General features: G+C 41.8%; 1 protein-coding gene and 1 long non-coding RNA gene across 7 annotated transcripts in view; both read left to right on the plus strand.

The window, feature by feature from the left end:
* The window catches only part of lepr (leptin receptor), a 48,094-nt gene extending 36,583 nt beyond the window's left edge, over positions 1-11,511 (plus strand). For all 5 annotated transcript variants that reach the window (XM_037114528.1, XM_037114527.1, XM_037114529.1 and 2 more), the window contains 13 exons: positions 1,819-1,979; positions 2,086-2,185; positions 3,278-3,377; positions 4,136-4,350; positions 4,759-4,913; positions 5,646-5,799; positions 6,013-6,095; positions 6,187-6,400; positions 7,561-7,743; positions 8,531-8,614; positions 8,731-8,824; positions 9,286-9,361; positions 9,496-11,511. In XM_037114528.1, coding sequence (XP_036970423.1) covers positions 1,819-1,979; positions 2,086-2,185; positions 3,278-3,377; positions 4,136-4,350; positions 4,759-4,913; positions 5,646-5,799; positions 6,013-6,095; positions 6,187-6,400; positions 7,561-7,743; positions 8,531-8,614; positions 8,731-8,824; positions 9,286-9,361; positions 9,496-10,413 — 2,537 coding nt within the window. In that variant the 3' untranslated portion in view covers positions 10,414-11,511. The remainder of the gene's footprint in view (positions 1-1,818; positions 1,980-2,085; positions 2,186-3,277; positions 3,378-4,135; positions 4,351-4,758; positions 4,914-5,645; positions 5,800-6,012; positions 6,096-6,186; positions 6,401-7,560; positions 7,744-8,530; positions 8,615-8,730; positions 8,825-9,285; positions 9,362-9,495) is intronic.
* Positions 11,512-14,048: 2,537 nt separating this feature from the next.
* LOC119028518 lies at positions 14,049-21,544 on the plus strand. 2 transcript variants are annotated; one of them, XR_005077735.1, is made up of 4 exons: positions 14,049-14,095; positions 17,196-17,390; positions 18,774-18,805; positions 21,130-21,544. It is a non-coding gene; the product is annotated as an uncharacterized LOC119028518 (long non-coding RNA). The 2 variants fall into 2 exon arrangements; XR_005077734.1 differs by lacking the exon at positions 14,049-14,095 and having other exon boundaries at positions 17,037-17,390.
* Positions 21,545-21,898: the final 354 nt, after the last annotated feature.

Genomic DNA, 21,898 nt, shown 5'->3' on the forward strand with positions numbered 1-21,898 from the left:
TCAGGCATTCATGATACCCTCAAGATTAATCTTAATTACTTTGATGATCTTCTGACTTTTACTATGGAGCCATCATCACGTCAGAGATACATTTCAATGACCAAATGCCAAATTATGACATTCGCCCTCAAATATATCTAGTGTTTAGTGCTGATAACATGCAAAACATAGTAAACATTCTCCCCGCTAACAATCAGCATGTTAGCGTTTCATTGGAAACTTTGCTAATCCTAAACATTTATCTCAAAGCACTGCTGTGCCTCAGTACAGCGTCTTAAAGCATGTTTGATCATGTATAATGATAACCTGCAGTTTTGGAGCAGGATTGAATCTTTAAAACATTTGAGAAAATCTCTACTGTAACAAATACATGCATAATTTTTAAAAGGCCAAAGGCATTTTACAGTTGGCTGTGCAATTTATAAAGATTTTCTTAAAAACTGGTCCTTCTTTGCGTTGCTCTCATCAGTCTCTTCGAGTACAGTGAGTTGTAATTTAGTTTGCAGATAGAACTGACATCGAGCTGAAATGTTCTTTTCAATTGTGTTAAATTAAATTAGAATGAACCACAAATTTAGAAACAAAATCACCTGGAAAAAGGATGCCGATGTTTTTAGACACGATTGTTAACATGTTGGTTCAGAGCTGAAATAGCTTAACTGAGGGGTTATTTGGGTATTTGATGGCTCTAAATTCAGGGAGTTAAATTATTTAATATCACCTTTTTGCAGTGAACTCGTGATGGCTGCAGTTCAATTCTCATTCCCCCCGAGAGGCGGATGAGGATTCCTCACATTTAAACGCTGACTGTAATTATCTCTCAGGTAGATTTATGTCAGTGTTGAACTGTTGAAATGAGTCAAGCTCATTAGCCTGAGCTATTAATGAAGAGCTCATTCCAGTGTGGCCAGTGTCAATAAACATCCCGAAAGGACAGTGACCTGCTGCACATCATGTGACACAATGGCATTAAAGACTGCAGAATGTCACACATGAAGTATCTTTGCCATCCATGTTCTCAATATGAAACTGAGAATAGAGAAATAGAGACAGAAATAAGACAGTAACTCTGTTGAAGTTGGCTGGTTGTTAGTTTTCGCTCTGCAGCATCAGACTGCTAATTAAAATGTGAACATCAGCCTGAGGGCTTGTATGTCTGTCACTGGTCTTTAACTATTGGTGCTTTCAGAGGTGTGTTCTTCTACTCTGTGTCACAGAAAGAGACCTGACCCTGGTGAAAATATGTACCAATGTGTCATGGGGTTGAAACCTTGTTAGACTCAAGTCTGAGTCATCTTACCGAAAATGAGCTACCAAAATTTTTATGATGATGAGGTGTGCCAAAAACAGTAAATTAAGATAAGATTAGATGAAATGTCTGAGTGAAGGTGAGTGAACGACTCTTGGAAAGTTTCTTAATGTTTACCAGCAGTAAAATCCAGCCAAAACATATTCCCCAAGTTTTTTAAAATGATGAGTCACTACTGCTTTCTTTTTAGATTAAGCTGAAAGGTTTCTTTTGTTGGGCTTATCACCTGTTTGGCAGATGAGTCATGTTTCTTTTGTATTCACTGGAAGAACTCCAGAAACTACAGGCAGATGTTTCTGTTTGCTGCATCTGAGGAGGTGGTGAGATAAAAGCTCTCACAAACTCATATCTGAAAAAAAGTTTTTCTTTTATCTTTTGGAAAAATCTAATTGGAAAACACCTGATTTGGGGTCAGTGGTTACGGTTAGAGCAAGCAAAAGGGTTTAGGCTAGTGGTCTATATAATTTCCGGAGAGCGACTTAAGTATGTTGTTGTTTGTGTGTGCGCAGCGGTGAGCTACATCCCTGAGAAGGTGGTGGTGCGACCGGGGGAGAACGTGACGGTGTACTGCGTGTTCAACGACCACAACATCAACGCCAGCACGGCCGTGTGGATGCTCAACTTCCAACAGCCGCTCCATCGCAGCCAATACCACCCGGTCAACCAATGGGTCAGCGACAACTCGTTTCAAGTTTCTAGGATGAATTTCCCCAAAAAGCTCAAAGACTTTCCTGTATTTTTGTCTGTGTACTAAGACTTTTCCTTCCCAAATACAGGTCAGCCAGATCACAGTGCGTCCCTCAGAGACTCAGATGTACGACCTGCTGCAGTGCACTCAGGAGTGGACCATCCCCTACAGCCAGATCTATGTAGAAGGTGAGATTTGCCGTGCCAGAAACAGCAAGACTTAATCAACCTATTCTCACTCCCAACACATCACATGCAGTGCTGTTGTTACCCTTCAAACATCACTTCTTAAAGCATCCCTCTGGTGCAGCACTTTAAAGAGCGAGAATAGTCCAGGTCAGGAGTGAATCAGGAAGTTAAATTACGTAAATCATGCACTGTGCCTTCACGTTACATGACATGAATAATGAACATAGTTATTTTAACCCAATGCAAGATTTTTACCTAAACATAATCAAGTATTTTTTTGTGCCTAACCTAAACAAGCCGTGACCATTTGACAACATTAATAACAGTCTAAAAGTCATAATTTGTATTAAATGCAAACTGCTTGTCAGGAAGCTTTACTTTGAAAGTCAGACCAGATGTTGCATATTACTAGTTATTGCTAACTTTACAGAGGAGCCCTTCATTCACGTAATAGATGCTAGAGGTAAAGGTAGAGCATCATAGTTTGAAGCTTAAGGCCACTGACCAAGCTGTCGTATTTTAAGACTTCACCTATCACCATCCAAATAGGTGGGTTTTTTGAGCATTTCATAACTTTCCCGGCCTTGTTGCTCCTATCCCAACTTGTCTGAAAGGTGTCGCTGCCATCAAATTCACAATAAGTGAATATTTACAAAATTAGATGAAGTTGTTGAAGAAAATATCTTGTATGAAATATATTGTATTCCAGTTTTCAGTTGAGTAAATGCCAAAAAGGACGATCACACTATCACACTCTGTTTTATTTGGGTTGTACACAAAGTTGTTTTTGGAATCTGGGTTATATGATGCAATGTTCAAGAAAATTCCTAGAACACATCCAAATGAAGAAGGACATGGTTTATCTACAGCTTAGGACTGAAAGCCACAGATCAACATTTCCCTTCACGTTGCTTGACGTCCGTGTCCCTTTTTTTGATCCAGTTTTCCACTGTAATAGACAAAAACAGGAAAGAGGGTGGTGGCATGTGACAGCACAACAATGTGAACCAAAATTATCCCCCTGCACTGAGGTGACCTCAGAAGTTTGTTTCTGTTACCTAAGATCTGCCTGTGTCTCCCTGCGTGTCCCAGGAGCTTCAATTGATATAAACTGTGAAACCAACGGTGACATCGACGCCATGGACTGCAGCTGGAAGAACACACAGTGGACTAAACTCAAGTTCAGATCCAGGTAACGCAGCACTTGACGTTTCAGAGCAGCCGTCTCCTTTCAGTGAAGTGTATTCGGATGTTTGTTGAAGCATTGTTAGTGAAAAACATAAATCAGCGCTCAGAACTCAGTGAAAACCTGGAAGTGAGCGAACACAGTGTACCAGACAGCTCGCTTACTGAACACACCCTGGAGATAGTTGTGTAAAATGATACAGGAAGTTCATTTGAGTTCAGTGTCTTTGGTACAACGGAGAGTCTCCACATTTTAAAAAGTGAAGGCCAAACCACAACAGTGAGGACTGACCGAGTGATGAAATGTTTCTAACTGGTGTTCCTCAGAGGCCTCTTGTGCAACACGATTTTGTAACTGACTTTCTTAACTCCAGTTTCTCCACCTCGCCTGCCTTTTACTTTTCCCTCTAATTCCAATGTGTTTTAAATAAGGAGAGAAAATGTGATTTGCTGCTGCAGTCGGGCTGGTAAACAGGAGTAAACTCTGAGCTCCCCTGTCGATAAACAAATTCGGATCCGAGCAGAATCTGATGTGACAGCCGGTTTTTATCCTCCTGAGGGTCTGAGTAAGGAACCCAACTCTCGCCTACTGAGCTGCCCGACTCCGAGCAGCTGCAGCGATTCTTAGTTTAGCTTAAAGTACCTATAGTGAAAGTGTTAGTCTATTAATAATCTGTAAAAAAGGAAGAGAAAGAGCAAATCCTACAGCACTTACATGACAACATTTTGACATATATTATTTCATGTCATCCGTTTGGACGGCAGGTGGGCGGACCTACCATGTGATGTGATGGAGGAGAGGGAGAGAGCGGGTGAGAAAGTGGGGGAGATGGGACCCGCCTGCCCGCAGGTGCTATCCAGGCAGAAGAGCTGCACCATCCAGCCTCTGAGGATGAACTGCTACAAGCTGTGGCTGGAGGTGCCGTCCCGACTTGGACCCATCAGGTCTAAACCCGTCTACCTGTCCCCCATCGATCACGGTGAGCACGGAGGTCGGATTTAAAGATCCCTCTCGCCTTATAACTGTAGCTCTCCTCCTGCAACAGCACTTCTTTCTGATGACTTTTTATGTCTGGAGGTTTTTTCTGTAGAAATATCATAAAGAACATGAATGTGTTCTTGTTTAGTTGAGATATTTGAGATAATCTGGAATATTTAATCTTATTTATGAATCAAACATCTTATTTTTTTTTCTAAGGCAAATGAGTATTGAACTTCTAAGGAAACCATTGCTGGATTAAATATTTATAGGAAAAGAGTTGTGTGCTTGAAGATAACCTTCTAATGTCGAGGTTAAAAAAGTGATTCATATTCATCACAGAACAACTGAAAAAGGCGTGAAAGACAAACTCACAATCTTCTTTATTGGTGCCGTTTCCCCTCTGCAGTGAAACCTCACACGGCCACTAATGTGAAGGCAGTGAGCCGGAGCAGCGGGGTCCTGGCAGTCACGTGGGAGCCTCCGTCTCTGCCGGTCGAGGGGCTCCAGTGTCAGTTTCGGTACCACTCGCCATCCGCTGTGAGAGCCCAGCCGGAGTGGAAGGTGAGCTTGTTGACCATCCACGGGCACCACAGGCACTATGGACGGCATTTAACGAACCTTTACTGAAAAGTTGCTAACACATAAATTAAATAGTCCTTTTGTCAAGGGAGCTAACTTCCTTTTTGGCCTCTAAAACTTTCATCCCTGCAGCACTGTATCAGCAAAGACGATCATTACCACAGCACACTTGACTGTGCTCTTTATTTCTATTTTTAATAATAATTTTTTGCTTTAATGTACAGAACAGCTGAAAATGGCAGGACGAGAGAGAAGGGCGATGACATGCACCATGGGTCATAGATCAGATTCAAACCCTTGGCCACTGCAGTGAGGACACAGCTGCTGTGCACTGCCAACTCAGTGGTTTAAGTCTAATTATTTTTCTTCAACTTGGAAGAAAGATGTTTATCCATCAAGAAGAAAGTTATGAGAAGACACTCAGGTCAGGGCTCTGCTGGTCAACAAGTCCCATGTCTCCTTGAATGACACAGGAAGCTCTGATATGAACTCAGCTGGTCACTTTGACATGCTCTGATATGAGAACATGTTCCTGCCCTCTGATTAGAAATGTTTTCAAAATGATGAGACAGAGAAGGAAATAGTTTTCGCTGGTAGCTTTGATGAAGTTGGTCGACAAATGAAAATAATGTGTTCTCCACAGATCAAATATTTCCCGATTCTTTCTTTTTCCTTCATCTGAAATGAGCACTAAGAGAAAATGTCGCCCTGCAGGTCCAGAGTCCAGTGAGGGTGCCGTGGGGGGAGGTCGCGGTGTCCGACATGTGCCGGGTGTATGTGGTCCAGGTACGCTGCATGCACACCAACGGCACCGGCTACTGGAGCGAATGGAGCGACTCGGCCTACTCCACACCTCAAAACAGCAGAGGTAACGTTGAACGCCACTCGTTTCACTCTGAAACACATCAAATAACACTAGACCTTTTAAGGTAATGACACATGCAGCTTGATGCCTGATGTGACCTTTTTAAATTACGTTTGACCTTCTGATTTTAGCTCTAATGGAAAATGGCACACACGTCACATCACGCCATCAGAGGTGAAAGCTGTCATGTGATGCATTTGTCCGTCTCCCCCTCAGCTCCTGAACGTGGTCCTGATTTCTGGAGAATTCTTGAGGACGATCCATATGGAAACCAGACTAATGTCACGCTGCTATTTGAGGTACACAAACACAAACACAAACACTGACATTTTCTCGTGTTGATTAAGACGTGGGATTGAAAATGTTGGATTTCCTGCTTGTTACCTCCAGCGTCTCCAAATATCGGGGCACTCTTACTGCGTGGACGGATTTATTGTGCAGCGCCAGACCTCCAGTGGCTATGTGACGAGGGAACAGATCGACCTGACGTCCTCCTACAGCTTTGAGTGGAACCAGATGCTTGAAACTGTGACTGTGGAGGCCTACAATAGTCTGGGGAGCTCGGCCCACAATGTCAACATGATGCTGGAGAGGCAGCCCAAACGTAAGTGTGAAGGGATGGATTGGCTCTGAAACAACTGCATGGAAAGATGTTTATTTTTTATTTTTTCTCCACATCTGTGCGTCTCCACATCTAACTGTCTCAATTATTGTGAATTGAACATGAAAATAATCACTGGCTGCAGCCCCAAATCCCAAATAAATACTTTATTTGGGCATTAAAACCTTGCTGAGATTATAAAATCTCATGACACAGTACTGATTAAACAGAAATGTGATTATAAAATCAAGAAGATATATAAATAAGACCAATTTAAAACAACTCGATCAGAACAGTTGTTCTGTTGTGAAAAAAGGACAAATGTAAAGTTAAAACCGGTCTGATTCTTGGTTCACTTGAATAAAAAGAAATTCTATTAAAAAATGCACTTTGTTCAGTGATATTTTTAAATTCTCTCCAAACTATGTAAGATATTGCAGTTTTGTGTTTTTCTGTTTACTTGTTAATCACTTTTCAATAACATTTCTCTTAAAACCATTTTCAAGGTTACTGAGCTGAGAAAATACAAAGCTTCAGACCTGTTTTTACCGTTTCGACAGACTTTCCTTTTTTGTCTGTGTTTATTTTGTCACCACCATCTGCGTGCAGCAGAAAAATGTAAGTGAAAGCTGAGGACACGAACGGCCATCCACTTAGGCGCCCTGCTTAAACCATGTGTCCCTGGAGAGCCCATAAAGGCTCTAATTGAGGCCTCGCTGCCATTAGCTTGAGTGTCGTAAAGGTTATTAGCAGCAATCCAACACAGCACAGCAAAAAACAATGTTAACAGTTGTTTTGCTCTCGCCCAATACTCATGATTCAGGGAAAACTATTTGGCACAACATGTTTGTTAGACATGTTTCCATAAGTATTCTGAGAAAATGTGTTTTCAAGCTTATTAGCAGCAAAACTTACAGCAGAGTTGATCCACTAACGTTGTTGTTGCTCTCCATCACCACCATCAAAACACCAATGAGGGGAACATTACTTCCTGCAGAACGGTGTTTCGTCCCTCCAGTAGAGATGGGGAGACAATAAGAAGTAGAGAAGTAGAGATGTGTAAACTTTTGTGATTATTTTCTGTGTAATGACTCGAACCACACCAGTTGGACTCTCCTGAAAGCATCATGTTCAATCAGTATATTTCTTCTCTGTGCTCTCAGGTCGCTGTGTGAGTTCGTTCAGTGTGTTGGTCATCAACAGCACCTGTGTGTCTCTGTCCTGGACTCTGCTGGACAACAGCTCTGTCCCCCTGTCCATGGTGGTCCAGTGGTCTCATCACAAAGGCCAGAGTGGAGACATGTGGGCCAGACTGCCCTACACTGACCGTCCCATCTATTTGAGAGGTAACGTGATCTCTGTTTGCTATCTTTTTTTTTCCTTTCTCAATTTGACAGTAATAGTCACTATAATAAGTGTTATTAATGACACTGTTGGCTGTAAAGTAAATTGCACTGGCCAAAACAGTAACGTTGACACTAATATTGAACTAATAATCAGATAGGAGCCCAATCAGAATAAAAAATCTTCCTGTAACCACTGCACGTATGATCTGATCTCGCCATTTCTGAATGAATTTTCAATCAGATTGATGGGGTAATGTAAACCTTTGATAAACTGTTCACTAGGAAAGTATTCGCACCTAATAACCATGTAAACACTTAATCCAATGGTTGGAATAAACATTTTCATTGTCTGTGCGTTTGCCCATCGTGGTGGGTAACGTGGGAGGGACAGAAACGTGACCGTATCAAAACAGCTGTGTTCCAACTTTGTCACTGGTGATCTTAAAAAGAGGACTGTTGAAAGCCTCAGTTAGCAAAAGGCTGAAAAAGAGTTGAAAATTAGCCAGCAAACAAAGGGAACACTTCAGATATTGACTGATATATTCTAAGCTAACGTTAGCTAGTGTTGCACACTTTTACATGAGATGGAAAGAGCACTCGGGAGCGCGCATATACGGCACGTCCTTTGGATTTTTCCCAGAACAACTGTCTGAGATAGGACACAATATATTCACACATTGGCGTTAGAAAGCGATTAAAAAAGGCAAACACTCTTAAATTTACCAGTATGTGGTACTGTAAAAGAGCAAGTGTATTCAGCCAGCGTGATTTCATCGCATCGTTCCAGGTGATTTCTTCGGTTCTGAGGAGTCGGGCTTCTACTTGTACCCTGTGTTTGCCGACGGAGAGGGGGAGCCAGTGTACGCTACCGGTATGCACCAGCTCACTGGCTGTTTTGTTCAACATGTTTCAGGATTATACAATGCGCGCACAGTCATTATGTCATTAACTACAGGTCTGATGTGTATTTTTTTCTAACTGCCGCAGCCACCAGAGGAGACCCTGCAGCTTACATGATGCTGATGATCATCTCCTTCCTCTCCATCGTCCTGTTTGTCAACCTGGTCCTCTCCCAAAACCAGTAAGAGCTCCTGCTCAGTGAAAAGAGAGACATGTGTACTACAAGTAACAATGTTCATTAAAAAAAACAAGTTGCAGCACCCAGAAAATAATTGCATAAAATGTCAGAATAAGTTTGGGTTGTTTTAATAGCTGCTACAACAGCAATATATATTGTCTTACACCAGACGATTTACTCTCTGCAGGTTTTTTCATCTTGTTTTATAATCTAGCACCAAATACAGTAGTAATGGTTCACACTATCCAATTAGTGTTTTACTCAGACACCTGTAGGAAATGATAAGTGTTATAAATCTCCAGGATGAAGTCTAATTTAGAGAGTAGGGACATCGCCATGAAAAGTAAGCAGTGTGACATTTAACAGGTGACAGGGGTGTAATTACACTTGATGGTAGCTGAGGGGAGGAAGGGAGCCTTTAGACAGAGAGATGAAACCTATATATCTGCTGTATTTCTACCCAGGATGAAAAAGTTTGTGTGGAAGGATGTGCCCAACCCAAACAAGTGCTCCTGGGCCAAAGGACTCGACTTCAAAAAGGTAAAAATCACCATAAAACCGCAGCAACATGCATTCAGACATTCATTTATACGCTGATTGTTCCTGGATGTGATTCTTTTGCATGATTATTCACAGAGTCTGTACCTTAAGTGTTTTCTCGTGTGTCTTTATAGGCCGACAACTTTGAACACCTGTTCCGGCCTCCAGAAGGCCTCTCAGCCTGGCCGCTGCTCCTGCCCTCTGAGAACATTTCCAAAGTCGTCATAGTGGACGAAGTTGAACTCTCAGCTCTGACCACAGCTTCAGTCCAAGCCCCGCATGTGTCCCTAACTCCAGACCCAGCCGCCACCTTATATGTCTCCTCCTCTCCACGGTTAGACTCAGAGGTCGACCAAACCCAACCCGTGGAAGGACGCGGAGTTCCTTCCTTTGCACTTGATCTGGACGCTTTAACCAGTTCCAGCCCAATGCTAGATGAGTTACAGCTGGTCGACCCCCCGGTGGAGCAACCCCCAGGCAGCAAAGACAGCTCTGCTCAGTCTTCAGTCACGTACGCCACTGTGCTGCTCTCTCATCCCAAGCAGGACCAACAGCCCATTCATCTCCACTACAAGGACGGTAGCGGCAGCAGCTCCAGCGACGAGGGCAATTTCTCTGCCAACAACTCAGACATTTCCGGCTCGTTCCACGGAGGCCTGTGGGAGCTGGATGACCCGCGGCGCTCCTGCTCCTACAACTCCGTGGAGGAGCTTTCTGAAACATCGGAGCAAGAAGACGGAGAGGAGGCGAGAGAGGAGAAGGAATTGTACTATCTAGGAATGGACTATCGGGCAGAGGACGAGGACAGCGAGGGAGATCAGGAGGAGAGAGAGGAAGAGACAGCAGCTGAGCTGCTTAAAAGTGTAGTCTTGGGCAGAGAGGACTGTTCTGTGGAGTCACACCCTTTGCTTGGCGCTGAGGACTCGAGCGAGCCACGCGGCGTCTCCCTGCTGTACCTGCCACAGTTCAGAACTGCACCGTGCTCCAGGCAAGTCGCTGCTCAACCACAGGACGGCCCGGGTGCGAGCCTCACGCAGACTGCTTTCAAATGAACATGTGCACATACGAATCAATTGTGTTGTGGACTGTGTCCCGATTCAGAACTTACCAAAGCAGATTTGAATGTGTTCCTTCAGACATAGTGAGGTGTGGAGCTGTAAAAAATACCTCGACGTGTGCATGAATGGAAACTGATTTTCATCCACGCTGCTATTGTGTTCTGTGGGTAAAGACGTCAGGAGGGCACAAGCCTCGTTTGTGGGCGTTTCTTTCTTTCTTTATAGGGTTTCAGAACCCAGATTCAGCTGTGCCAAACTGCTTCTCTGACATCGTTTACTGGTACAGAGGACGTGCTGAGAACATCGAACCTGAGGCTCGCCTACGGGAATAATGTGGGGTTTACTGAGAGCAGCAGGCGGAGTGTACACGCAGGGATGGAGCTAAAAGAGACAGCAAGCATCTTGTGGCTTCAAACATCTGACACATACAGCATGTTTCACAGGTGGTCGCACATATATAGTATGCCGTAATGCTGTTTGTGCCTTCATCCACTCATCTGCCTGCCATCATGTAGAAAACATTTTGTGTCTCATTCTCTGCTGAGTTGTTTCAGCTGCATATGAGGTGGAACATGAAAGAGGTTCAAAGAGAATAAATAACCGCACAGAAAGCGAGAGAGAGAAGGCACATAATCTGCACAGTTTTGGTTTCATCAGAGCACCTGAGACTGTGAAGCGAAGGCAAATCTTGGATCTCGGTCCAAAGTTACATAACGATAAAAAAACAGATGTAGTCTGTGACTAACTGCAGGTGATTTCTTTGGGCGCAGAACTTACTGCATTCACTGGCAGCTTGTGCAACAACATCCGCATGGACTATGTTACCCACCAACCCAAAGAATGTCTTTTTATAATTTGTGCCGTACTGTGTTTTGTGGGTAATACATGTGACGCCTGTGTATTCTGTGTTTGGCCGTTAGCATAAACACCTGCTGTCTGGTGTAACTAAAAGACTAAAGAATGTATATTTGAAACCAGAGGAAGAGATTTAGGAGGAAAATGTTGAAATATTGTTGACAGAAATTGTTTATTGTAAATTGAGATGCTGTCTATTTTTCATGGTGATAAAGTGAAATAAAGTGTTTATTGTGAGCGCGTCTGGTTCATGGTTCACAAAGAACGGCAAAGACAGAAAGTCACTGACAGTAACAGTCTGTTGTGATTTAATAACCCTCATATTTACTCTCTGCACACAACAAATAAGTAAAAATATGGGATCACAAGTGTTTTATAATATTAGAATGAATATATAATCAGATCAAGTCAGATGTAGACAAAAAAATATTTTAAAAAGTTGTTTTTTTAATTGTGGTAAATTCATCCATTCTTTGACATATGTAATGTAAAATCTGGACTTAAAATGAACCAGAGTTATTCTCAAGGTTCCCCTGAATCAAATGATGTACCGTACGGTGCTTGATGTTGACTGCTAAGATAAAGTAGGAAAAACAAAATAAAGAGACGGCGCCCCCACAATTGTTGTAGGTCTTAGGGCTGATCAGGGTCTCGGTATAAGAAATAACTCCTGACCTGGAGAGTCATTTTAGGATAACTTCCTCAAGACTTCCCAAACCAAACAACTGAAAACTGCAAGTAACGAATCATATAATGACAAACGTTGAATAGAAAAAGTTGTACATCACAAAAGTTGTCGGAATTTCTTCAATTAGACTTTAGATGTTGCATCAAGTTTCTCTCTGGAGAACAGGAGGTTTGATTCATAACACTCACTCTTAGTGAACACAATAATCTACATTTTGCTTATTTATTGCATAGTTGTTTTCAGAGAGTTTATCCTTTAGGCAGTATACCACAAATATTGTGTTTGTCTACTGGTTTTGAAATCAAGAAATATTGTTTTAATGACAGTAGAACAATGAAACCACTGGAAGCACCCGTGGGCTGCAGCACCTCAGCCACGTATTCGCACTGACTGCTGGAAGATAACCTTGTACAGGTTTTTAGTTTTACACCTGGGGCTCATCTGTAAAACATGGAGGGGGGGCTCAGTGGGAAGATGGTCTTAAATTTGAGTCACTTTTCAAAATAACTGTGCAAACTTTTTTGTTTGTGTGCTGTAGGGGAGACCGGGGGTGGTTGAAACAGCATCACTTTCACCAATAAGGGATAACATAAGAGACATGTCATCAATTTCTTGTATAACCACTCCCTCCCTGAGCTTGCATGCATGAAAAAGTGTGCAGATTTTAGAGCCAAACCACACATTTACAGGCAAAAAAAGGTAATTTTTTGGGCCAAGTCTATATATATTTGATTAGTACTGATACTTTTGATGTTTGAATTAGGCAACTTGTGTTAGTTTAAAGAGTAGGTTCTTACGCAAAATATGAGTCATTTCATCTATGCTAATTTCAAACAACCATGCTGATACAGCTAGCTAAACAATAGCTGACAGGGGTGGGGATGGTTGCAACACCTTATGAGAAAATGTTACAACCATCCCTGAATCACAGTTCACATATTTTCTCTGTCCTACTCTTTTCAATTTCAGTATGCCCAGAGAGTGGGTGAGGAAAACTAATAGAGTGGTGTCTGAACATGTACTTAACGTTCCACCATATGAAGTGAGGCAGGGTAAAACAGTGAGGTCAGTCGCCAAAGACTACTCCATCTGCCACGTGACACTGAGCAGGTACTGCAAGAAATCAAAACCTCAGAGAACAAGGTTCAAGACAGCTGCCCAGTGTGGACGATCACGCAATCAAAAAGTCTTTGATGCACAGCAATTTTTTTCTTAGTGAAGCACAGGAAGATGCTTTAGTGTCGGCACATGCACAATGAACCTATATAGATACATATTTTGTGGTGTGGTCTCAGTTTTTAGCTACTCAATCTTACTGTTACAACTGACCCCAGGTTGTGTTACAACACACCCTGGTAGTGGGGTAGGTTGTAACAATGGCACTCCTTGCATTTGACATCCAATAATAAATTCTGTGATACAGTTGGAGAAGTAAACAACATGGCTATTTGTAGCAGACAAACAAGGGTACTTTGTGTCAATGTTGTGACCTACCGCAAACATTCAGCAAGTTATAGGAGCTGAGACAAAAAGTGTTACCAACCAACCAGGTCTCCCCTACCATGTTACAAAATAAGCATTAGTAAATCCAAAGTATAAAGTTTTCTGATTGTCATCTCTATAAAAGCAAGGAATATCTGTCTGTCTGTGTTCCTCAAATTTCCCTGCAGATCAGGATCAGAGTGACCTGAGAGTTTCAACATGGCTGCTGCTTGGTTCAAGGGTGTGCAATGCCGCATTTGTTTGGGCTGCAATGACACCATTGATAAATTATTTCATAAATGCTTTACAAATTAGCGAGCACTGTCCACCGGAGCCAATCACTGCAGAGCTCAATCCCACGACAACAAGCGGATTTAGACCTGCAGCAGAGCGAGCTGGACTGGGATTTTGCCGCGGTTCGGTCCCGTTCTGTTCTGTGCATCTAAACTGACTGTTGTGGATTAATGAGACTAAACGAGTCCGGACCGAGTCTGTTCCGGTCTGAGGAGAGCCGGGGACGCGCGGACAACAAAGCGGAATCGGAATCTGTGGATGTTCGTGTGTAGTTAGCTGCTAGCTGTTAGCCGCTACCCCACACGGCCCACCTCCCGAGTCGACGGACGCACCGGCAGGTCCAAAACCGGACTTAAGGTAAATGATGTCCGCCACGCTTTTTCGTGAACATTGCCGTCACGTTTGCTTAGTGTCTGGTGCAGGAAGAAACGGTAAAAACAGGCTTTTGTCAGGAAAGTGTCCAAGCAGCAAGTTTGGTTGTTTAGGAACAGAAAGTTGTGGGAGGGACGGAGGCGGATGAATGACAGGCAACGACGGTCGGTGTAGAGACCGCCAGCGATATTGAGAGTTGAGAGATTTGTGACATTCAGCATGTTTGGAGTGTGTGGTTAGTGTGTTATGTTGTGTGTTTAGCTTAGTGTGTTTAGTGTGTAGTGGAGTCGTTTTTTTCTTGAATGAGTCAAAACAATGAGGCGACTGCTGAATGTGGAGCAGGCAGTGCAGCTCTTCATTCAGCGGGAAGGAGCTCAGGCAGACCTGAGCATTGCCTGCATTTAAATGTAAATAGTTACATATAACTTTGTAAATTTTTAAAATGTATGCACATATTTAGCAAACAAATTTTTTTTTGCATTATAAGTAATAAAAATGATTTGTTAAACATATTTGTGGTTTTCACAGTAAAAAAAAATAACTTAGAAATTGTGACTGTTTATCCAGTTTTGAGGTTTGTGAATTCTTGGGGAAGCAGGACGACTGACTGACTGATCCTTAGGCACGTTTGAAGATTTCAACCTTTTGTCTTCATCAGCACACCTGCTTATCTGCTGAGTTCATTTGATCATAAACACCACCATAATCTTTTCAGTATGATGGCGTTACATACTTACATAGCATCACGAAATATCAGTGAAGACAAGAAATTAAACACTGATTAAATAGACTGATGCGCATAAACAGAAGTGCATGTGTTGCTCTCCTAATCTGCTGTACTATTCTGTCACCTTGTGGCTGCAAGAAGCAAACACATCACATTGATATCAGTCTCCAGGTGTGCACACATGTACTGTCTGAGACCTTTGGTCATATGGCAGATACAAAGATTTGAGCTCTATTTGTTGGTGAGTCCATAAATAAATACACATATACCAGTCCTTACTTATACAAATTAAGTTTAAGGGCTGTTTTCTATCTTCAATTCAGCTGCATTAGATGTCAGCACATGTTATCTGGAACAAGTCACCTAGTCTCAGCATGTTTTTGTTTATATTTAAAGATCTTTATATCCTGGGTTCTCCTCGGGCCTTCCAACATGATTACTGTGTTCATGTAAGCTGCATTTTAATCTTCAGCTGCCACCTCATTTGTGTTTTGAAATGTAGGAATCACATTTTGCCACCAGAGGTCACTAGAGCTGAATTTTAAACTCAACTTGATGCACACATCTAAAGTGGAACTGCTTCAAATATAATCTGTGTATGATTTTTCTGCTTGGTTAATCTCAGTATTTCTATTATTGTTTGTATAAAAGCTTCACATCTTAATCAGAGAAGATCTCTGAGTATCTGACTATCGAGGAGGACACCCCACAACAGAATCATTCAATTATCAGAGGATATGAACAAAAGTTACAGTCAAAAAAATTCAAATAAGTTTCAGTTACTTAAGTTCTACTTTACGTTAATTACAGTGGCAGTTGATCATCTCTATATCAAATAGACAGGCCTTTAACATTGATAGCTTAGCTCAGTTAGTGAAATTGGCCCTTCCCATGACATTACAGAAATTCAGATGGAGCTCAGTAAATTTACTCATGTACAAATTTTAAGCACTTGTTTCAGTTTCAGACAACTTTATTTATCCCACCAGGGTCAATTTGTTTGAACAGTTTGCCTCAAACACATGCTAAATCATACAGAAACATGTAGACACAAAGACAGAAAATTACAACTTGTACTCCACTACAGGACATCTCAGAGGCAGGCACTGTACGACTTACTCCACTTCATAACAACAGCTTCAGTTACTAGTTTATTTTCGTCTTACAGTATTTCACACCCTTCCTGTCCAAGGAAAACCATGTTTTCAAAATCATGACTTGAATTTGAATTAAACATCTTTCAAAAAACTGTGTTGAGAACATTTTCCTACACCTATCTTCAAAAAAGCACCTTGAATTGACTAGAATATGCATAAAAGCTGAAAACAAGTTGTTCTGTCTCATGAAAAGTTTATTTTTTGGAGATGTGAAATGTAGCATACACATATAAACACATAATGCAGATGTGATATGAATCCTTAAGCATCACATATAGTAGTAAAACACTGACAGGTACCAGTTTTCTTCTTAATGAGTTCTTTTATTTTTGATACTTAGTTAAAATGTGCTGATATGCCACCTTACAAACTTTGAATTTTAAGTACAGTTTTGATTGCAGGACTTACTTATAAATCTACCGAAATTCAGAATGATTTTGAAATTAAGAATTTATTTATATCATTTAACAAAAAAGGTTGAAACTGGACGGTGTGTCAATCTGAAAGAGAAAAGGCGAATTTGTTCTATTTGTTGTTTGGATGATATAGATGATGGGCTCCATTCTGTTTTCTGGTGCCTTATTTATGAAGCGCAGCACAGAGTTTTTGTTGAGTGACATAAAAACAAATATTGACTTTGAACATGTGGATGAGCGCATGCTTATTTTTCTTTTCTTCATTTCTTTCCCTGCAATAAACTGGTGTTACAGTGTTTTGTAACTTGATTTATTTTATGTATTTATGCATCCTCTTTGTTTGATTTTGCTGTCATTTGACATACAGGTTTGTATTTTGCTGCCACAAGGGGACAGAGCAGCATCACTTAGAGAGGAGTTCAGTGAGCTGGATGTTTGAGTGATGTCAGGGAAGCTGTATCCTCAAAGGCCCCGAGTGCTGGGGCTCTTGTGTTCACCATAGAAGGACATAATGGTGCAGAGAGCTGCTGGCTGAAGAGCACGCTTGGGTCATAATGTTAATGGAGAGATGGAAACACGACGGCGAGGGGTAGAAGTTGTGTTTGTGGTTATGGGTGCATTAGGATTATATTTTCTGAGGTGTCCTGAGTCCTCTCTGCTGTGAGGTAATAATGACTTCAAACATCCCAGCTGGAGAGCAATCAGACACAAGTGTTTCACATTAGACAAAATTAGATCAAAAAGATCCAAATCCAACCTTCAGAGTGATGTTATGTCTGGTCAAGTGACCCAGATTCCCCCAGAAGCCCCCCGGCAGCAGCGGACCCGCTACCTGCTTCCTGGTCTGCAGCTTAACACGAGGTCACGAGATAGACGGCCTGCAGGAGAAATGCTGCACATGTGAAAGTTCTTTGCTCTGCTGATCTCTCAGCTGTGACAAATCAGCATCAGCAAGCAAAGATTGGACCTCACTCCAACAAGTGAGTGACCTTAAACTCTCAGTCAGGAATAAACATTTTATTTCTGTACTTGATCTTTAGGGAAAATCCTGCATCTTCTTTATTGTAACTTAACAAAGCCAGAGGTGATTTCTTGAGCTGACACTTTTCCAGTGAGCTGGTGTGAACAAATCAAATCTCAGCGAAATGTTGTAATCTTGTTCTCAAGATTCTTTAACAAACTTTTTTTTGAAGAGAAGTATGAGCTGTTGAATGTTCCTGGAACAAATGATTTTGTTCAAAGCCACAACCAGAGGAGATTTATACTGGAGAGGCTTTAAAGCGCTAATACGTGAGGAATATAATTGGGTAATGTTCTCACAAAACTCCTAATTGTTCACAAAATATCTTATGTTAGTGGTCATGTGTGACGTTAAAGTTCAACCGAAACATACTTTATTTGCATACTTTATTTACATGGCTACATAGGTAAGACTTTAATGTAATCACATTCCATTTGATTAATTATCCCGACCCATCTCTGCCTGGATGCATCCGCCTGTAAATGGCAGGACAAACATGTGGGACAGAACGCTTCCTCACCTCCCGGGAAATACCTGCCTGCTATTACAACTTTCCTCACAAACAGACCTGAGTGATTTATCTTAGAGCGGCATGCTGTTGTCATCTGGAAGTGATTACATGTGGAAAAATGAAGGAGAAGGCAACAAAGACAGTCTGGAAAAGGAGTAGAGAGGAAAATGTTGATCCACAGCTGTACCCTGGTGACTAACAGGCTACAGGTTTGGTTTGACCAGTGACAGTTAAGCCGTTCTGAAAGCTATCAAACAGAATGTTTAGGTATTTTATTTCTTTACTTCTATCTCTTTCTTTCCAAGAATACCGTAATTTATTAGCTGTATCAAAATGTTATAAAAAAAACTTTTTTGGAAGGTAAATATTTGCTCTCCTTTTTGGCTTTGGTCTGATCTCCACCTGATCCTGAGGACAAAACCTGGCCCCAAAGCAGCTGATTGTTTTATGTTCAGCAACAAGTAGATAACTTTCCCTCTCTGCCATTTGATGATGGGGAGTTTTATTTTATTATCCAAAAATAACTGCATTTGTAAAACAAGGTTGACACTAAACAACTAAAATGAACCAAAACAATGACCTGAAGGGCACTAAAACACACTGTAGAGTCTTCTTCACTTCTCACTTTACACATTATCGTTGTTTGACAACATAAATATATTGAAAACCAGCGCAGCATTAGGGCTTCTACGTGTGCAGTTTTTTAACATTGATATAGCAGCAAATAGCTGTTGTCTATATTAAAATGATGGAGTAATGGCACCCTGAACAGTGAGTGAAGTCATGCGTTCTCTGTGTGTTGTAATCCAACTTCCTCTGTTCTTTGTTCAGGTGACCGGTCTGGCCGGCGGCTGTGCGTGCAGGTCAGTACATGTTAGTACCTTATTGTGAAACTGTTGGTCATCCTTGCATTAAGAGAGGGAAGAAGAGAGCGGCCTCACACACAGCATGGCAAAGGCCAGATGGTCAAGCGAAAGCTAACCAATAATTTGGATCGTGTTTTAAGTGGCTAGCATTAGCAGCCGCAGTCTGGTTAGGTTCAGGTGCTAAAAGTTATTTAGGTGAACCTCAGTTACAAACGTACCTACATTACATCAGGACTGAAGTCGTGTTATATACCCTCAAAATAACTCGGCATTGACTTTTGTTTTTCAACGTTTGTACGTTGCTCTACGTCACCTGACTTACTTACTGAATTACACCCTATAGAGGTCACCACCTAACAAGACGCGCATATTTTGTGGACATGATGAGTCTCTTTATGATTGTGAAAATGTATCAACAAAGCGGAGAAGTGCAATGTTTGAACACGTTTACAAGCTAAGCTGTAAGCCAAAGAATGTAAAAGTCCGGCTCCTTGACGCTTCACTTCCTTTAATATCTGTACCTTCTCTAGTTGAAGAGGCTTGCACGCTGGCACGAACCCTTAAAGAAAGCTCAAAATGGCACCAGCAGTAAGTTTGGTGATGCACCTCAGGAGGGTTTTTTTCATTCCTGAAAAGTAAATGTGACGTGTCCGTCGCTGGTCAGCTGTGGTTCGCCCACTGCGGCAAGAAAACATCCACCACCGCTGGATGAAATGCAAAATTAAATCACAAGTATAATTTACCTAAACTCTCTCCACCCTCCCGAAAAACACGGCGGTCATAATGAGTGTAAACCAAACCAGATGAGCTGAAATGACTCTGTGGGATAAAAATGAGTAAACATCAACATGATTCTCTTCTCATGGTGCTCCATGTGAAGTTTGACTTGTTTATGACAAACTACTGTTTTTTTTTTTTATATTATGCTATGTGTTGCACATTCAACCATCCATCAGTAAAGAGACAGGTTGATCTGAGATGTGTGTGTATATGTGTGTGTTTGTGTGTGTGAGCATTCTGACGTCACTGCTCATGCTCCGGTCGCTGCCATCAACCATGTTCATAGGAATCAGGGGAAAGATTTAGCAGCTTGACATTGTAAATCCTTCATTGATCGGCTGGCATTAAATCGTGCAGCAATTGTGATAAGCTTAAGCTACTGATGTTTATCCGCGCTGGCTTTGAACGCCTTAACATCTGGGGTAAAGGTCACATTGCGGCAAGTTCACTACAAAACTCCACGACCACGAAGAAAATGAGGAAAATCCGCCTACGCTGGTTTGGAGCTGCGTGTGTGTGCGCTGCGCTGGCTGTGCTCTGTCTTTGAGTGAGAAAAAAGAAAGCAACTCGGTTTGGTTGCCAGGCACAGCAGCACTGCAAGTTGGATAGATTTGGCTTCTCCGGGAATGTAAAGCCTCTCTCTCTCTCTCTCTCTCTCTCTCTCTGTCTCTCTCTCTCTCTCTCTCTCTCTCTCTCTCTCTCTCCCTGTAATCTGTGATCTTGGCTGAACTGCAGCTCGGCAGTAGGGAAATCGTTGTCATCAGCATTCACGAGGAGAAGGAGAGACATGAAAAGAGAGTGGGAAAACAGAGAGTAAAGGATGAAAAATATGGATTTAGGGAGCGATGTGAGGTATAAAAGCATCTGTGGCTGCAGGTGGAACGGAGCAGAGCAAACAGAGTGAGGGAGTGTGCAAATCTGGGAATCGGGGAGAGGGAAAAAAAAGCTTGTAGACTGAAGTTGCGCTGACCCCTGGGACCCTCCCTCGGGGCCCTTTCTGCGCTGGAGGCCTCTGAGAGGATTTGGGAAGACAAGCATAATGCTCTCTCAGACAGGGCTGTAAATATACGAGCTACTTTATGCCTGTTGCATGATTCATATCATCAGACACCTGGCAATGTATTATCAAATGAAGCCAGACTTTTCCTCTTATGTGCCTCCGTGAATAGCTGTGAGTTTTTTATGTAACAAACGAATAATAGAGATAAAGAAAAGATCAGGATTGCTAAACCTGGTGCAATTTGATGTTTGATCTGTTTCGAGTTGCGCAACTTCTCTCCGATACACCATGTTTTATTCAACACACAGGTCTGGCTTGATCCGGGTGGTATAGACACACATTGTATAATGAGTAAATCATGTTTTATGTTATTTTACACTTTGTCTGACTCTCTGGATGTAGACTGTTTGTATAAATCCTGTCATTGGGCGCCTATTTCAGCTGGCATTCCCCCTCCTTCTGCTACCGGCTCGTAACAACCTACACACTGACGAGGCGCAAACCTGAACACACTAGCAGCTGTTCCCTTTTTGTTTTGCAGGGATTGAGCCATTTTCATCCCAGGAATCGTCTCCCCACATGCAAAAAAAAGTTTCCAGAGAGTGCTTCATGTCTGACTAGGTGGGAACACTTTGCAACTGCCTAAAGTTTTTTTTTTTTTCTTTTCCCCTCCTGGAAGTCACCGAGAACAGGATGCGCTCTTCACGGGAGCCAAGGGGAGCTTGGCTTGCTTGCCTGAGCTCCCCTGAAAAACATCATTTGTGAAATTTTGTGTGGTCACTAAAATATTTTATTATTTTTGCTGTGCATTTCTTTTATTCTGTATCTTCACCATCATGGATCATGTGTAAAATTAGGCATTTTATTTTTGTGTGACTGGGTGATGATGATGATGATGATGATCCCCCACAAAAAAGGGTAATAAACAATCATAAAGCCTCCAAAAACTTCCTTAAAGAAATGAAACATGCAGAAATGGATAACAGATCAATGTTTGACAGCGACCAAACTAGCCAGCAAATTTCCTCACATTCTGATTATGGATAGACGTACATGACATCACCATTTTCACTAAAAACACACAAAAAAGAGAAATCTTGTATTTGAAATAACCAAAAATTGTACGAGAAAGTGGTGTTAAAAAACTTTAACTCAAAAACAGCATCTCTTTAAACCTCGTTCACCTGTGAACCAACATTAGATTCTACTGTTGAGATGTTTTAAAGCCTCTGAAACAGAACCAAAGGCCAATCTGAGTGCAATAAACACATACTCGGCAGTTATGTTCACCTGAAGACCGTCATGTTATC

Source organism: Acanthopagrus latus, chromosome 11, assembly GCF_904848185.1.
Source record: "Acanthopagrus latus isolate v.2019 chromosome 11, fAcaLat1.1, whole genome shotgun sequence".
In the NCBI taxonomy this organism is placed as follows: Eukaryota; Metazoa; Chordata; class Actinopteri; order Spariformes; family Sparidae; genus Acanthopagrus; species Acanthopagrus latus.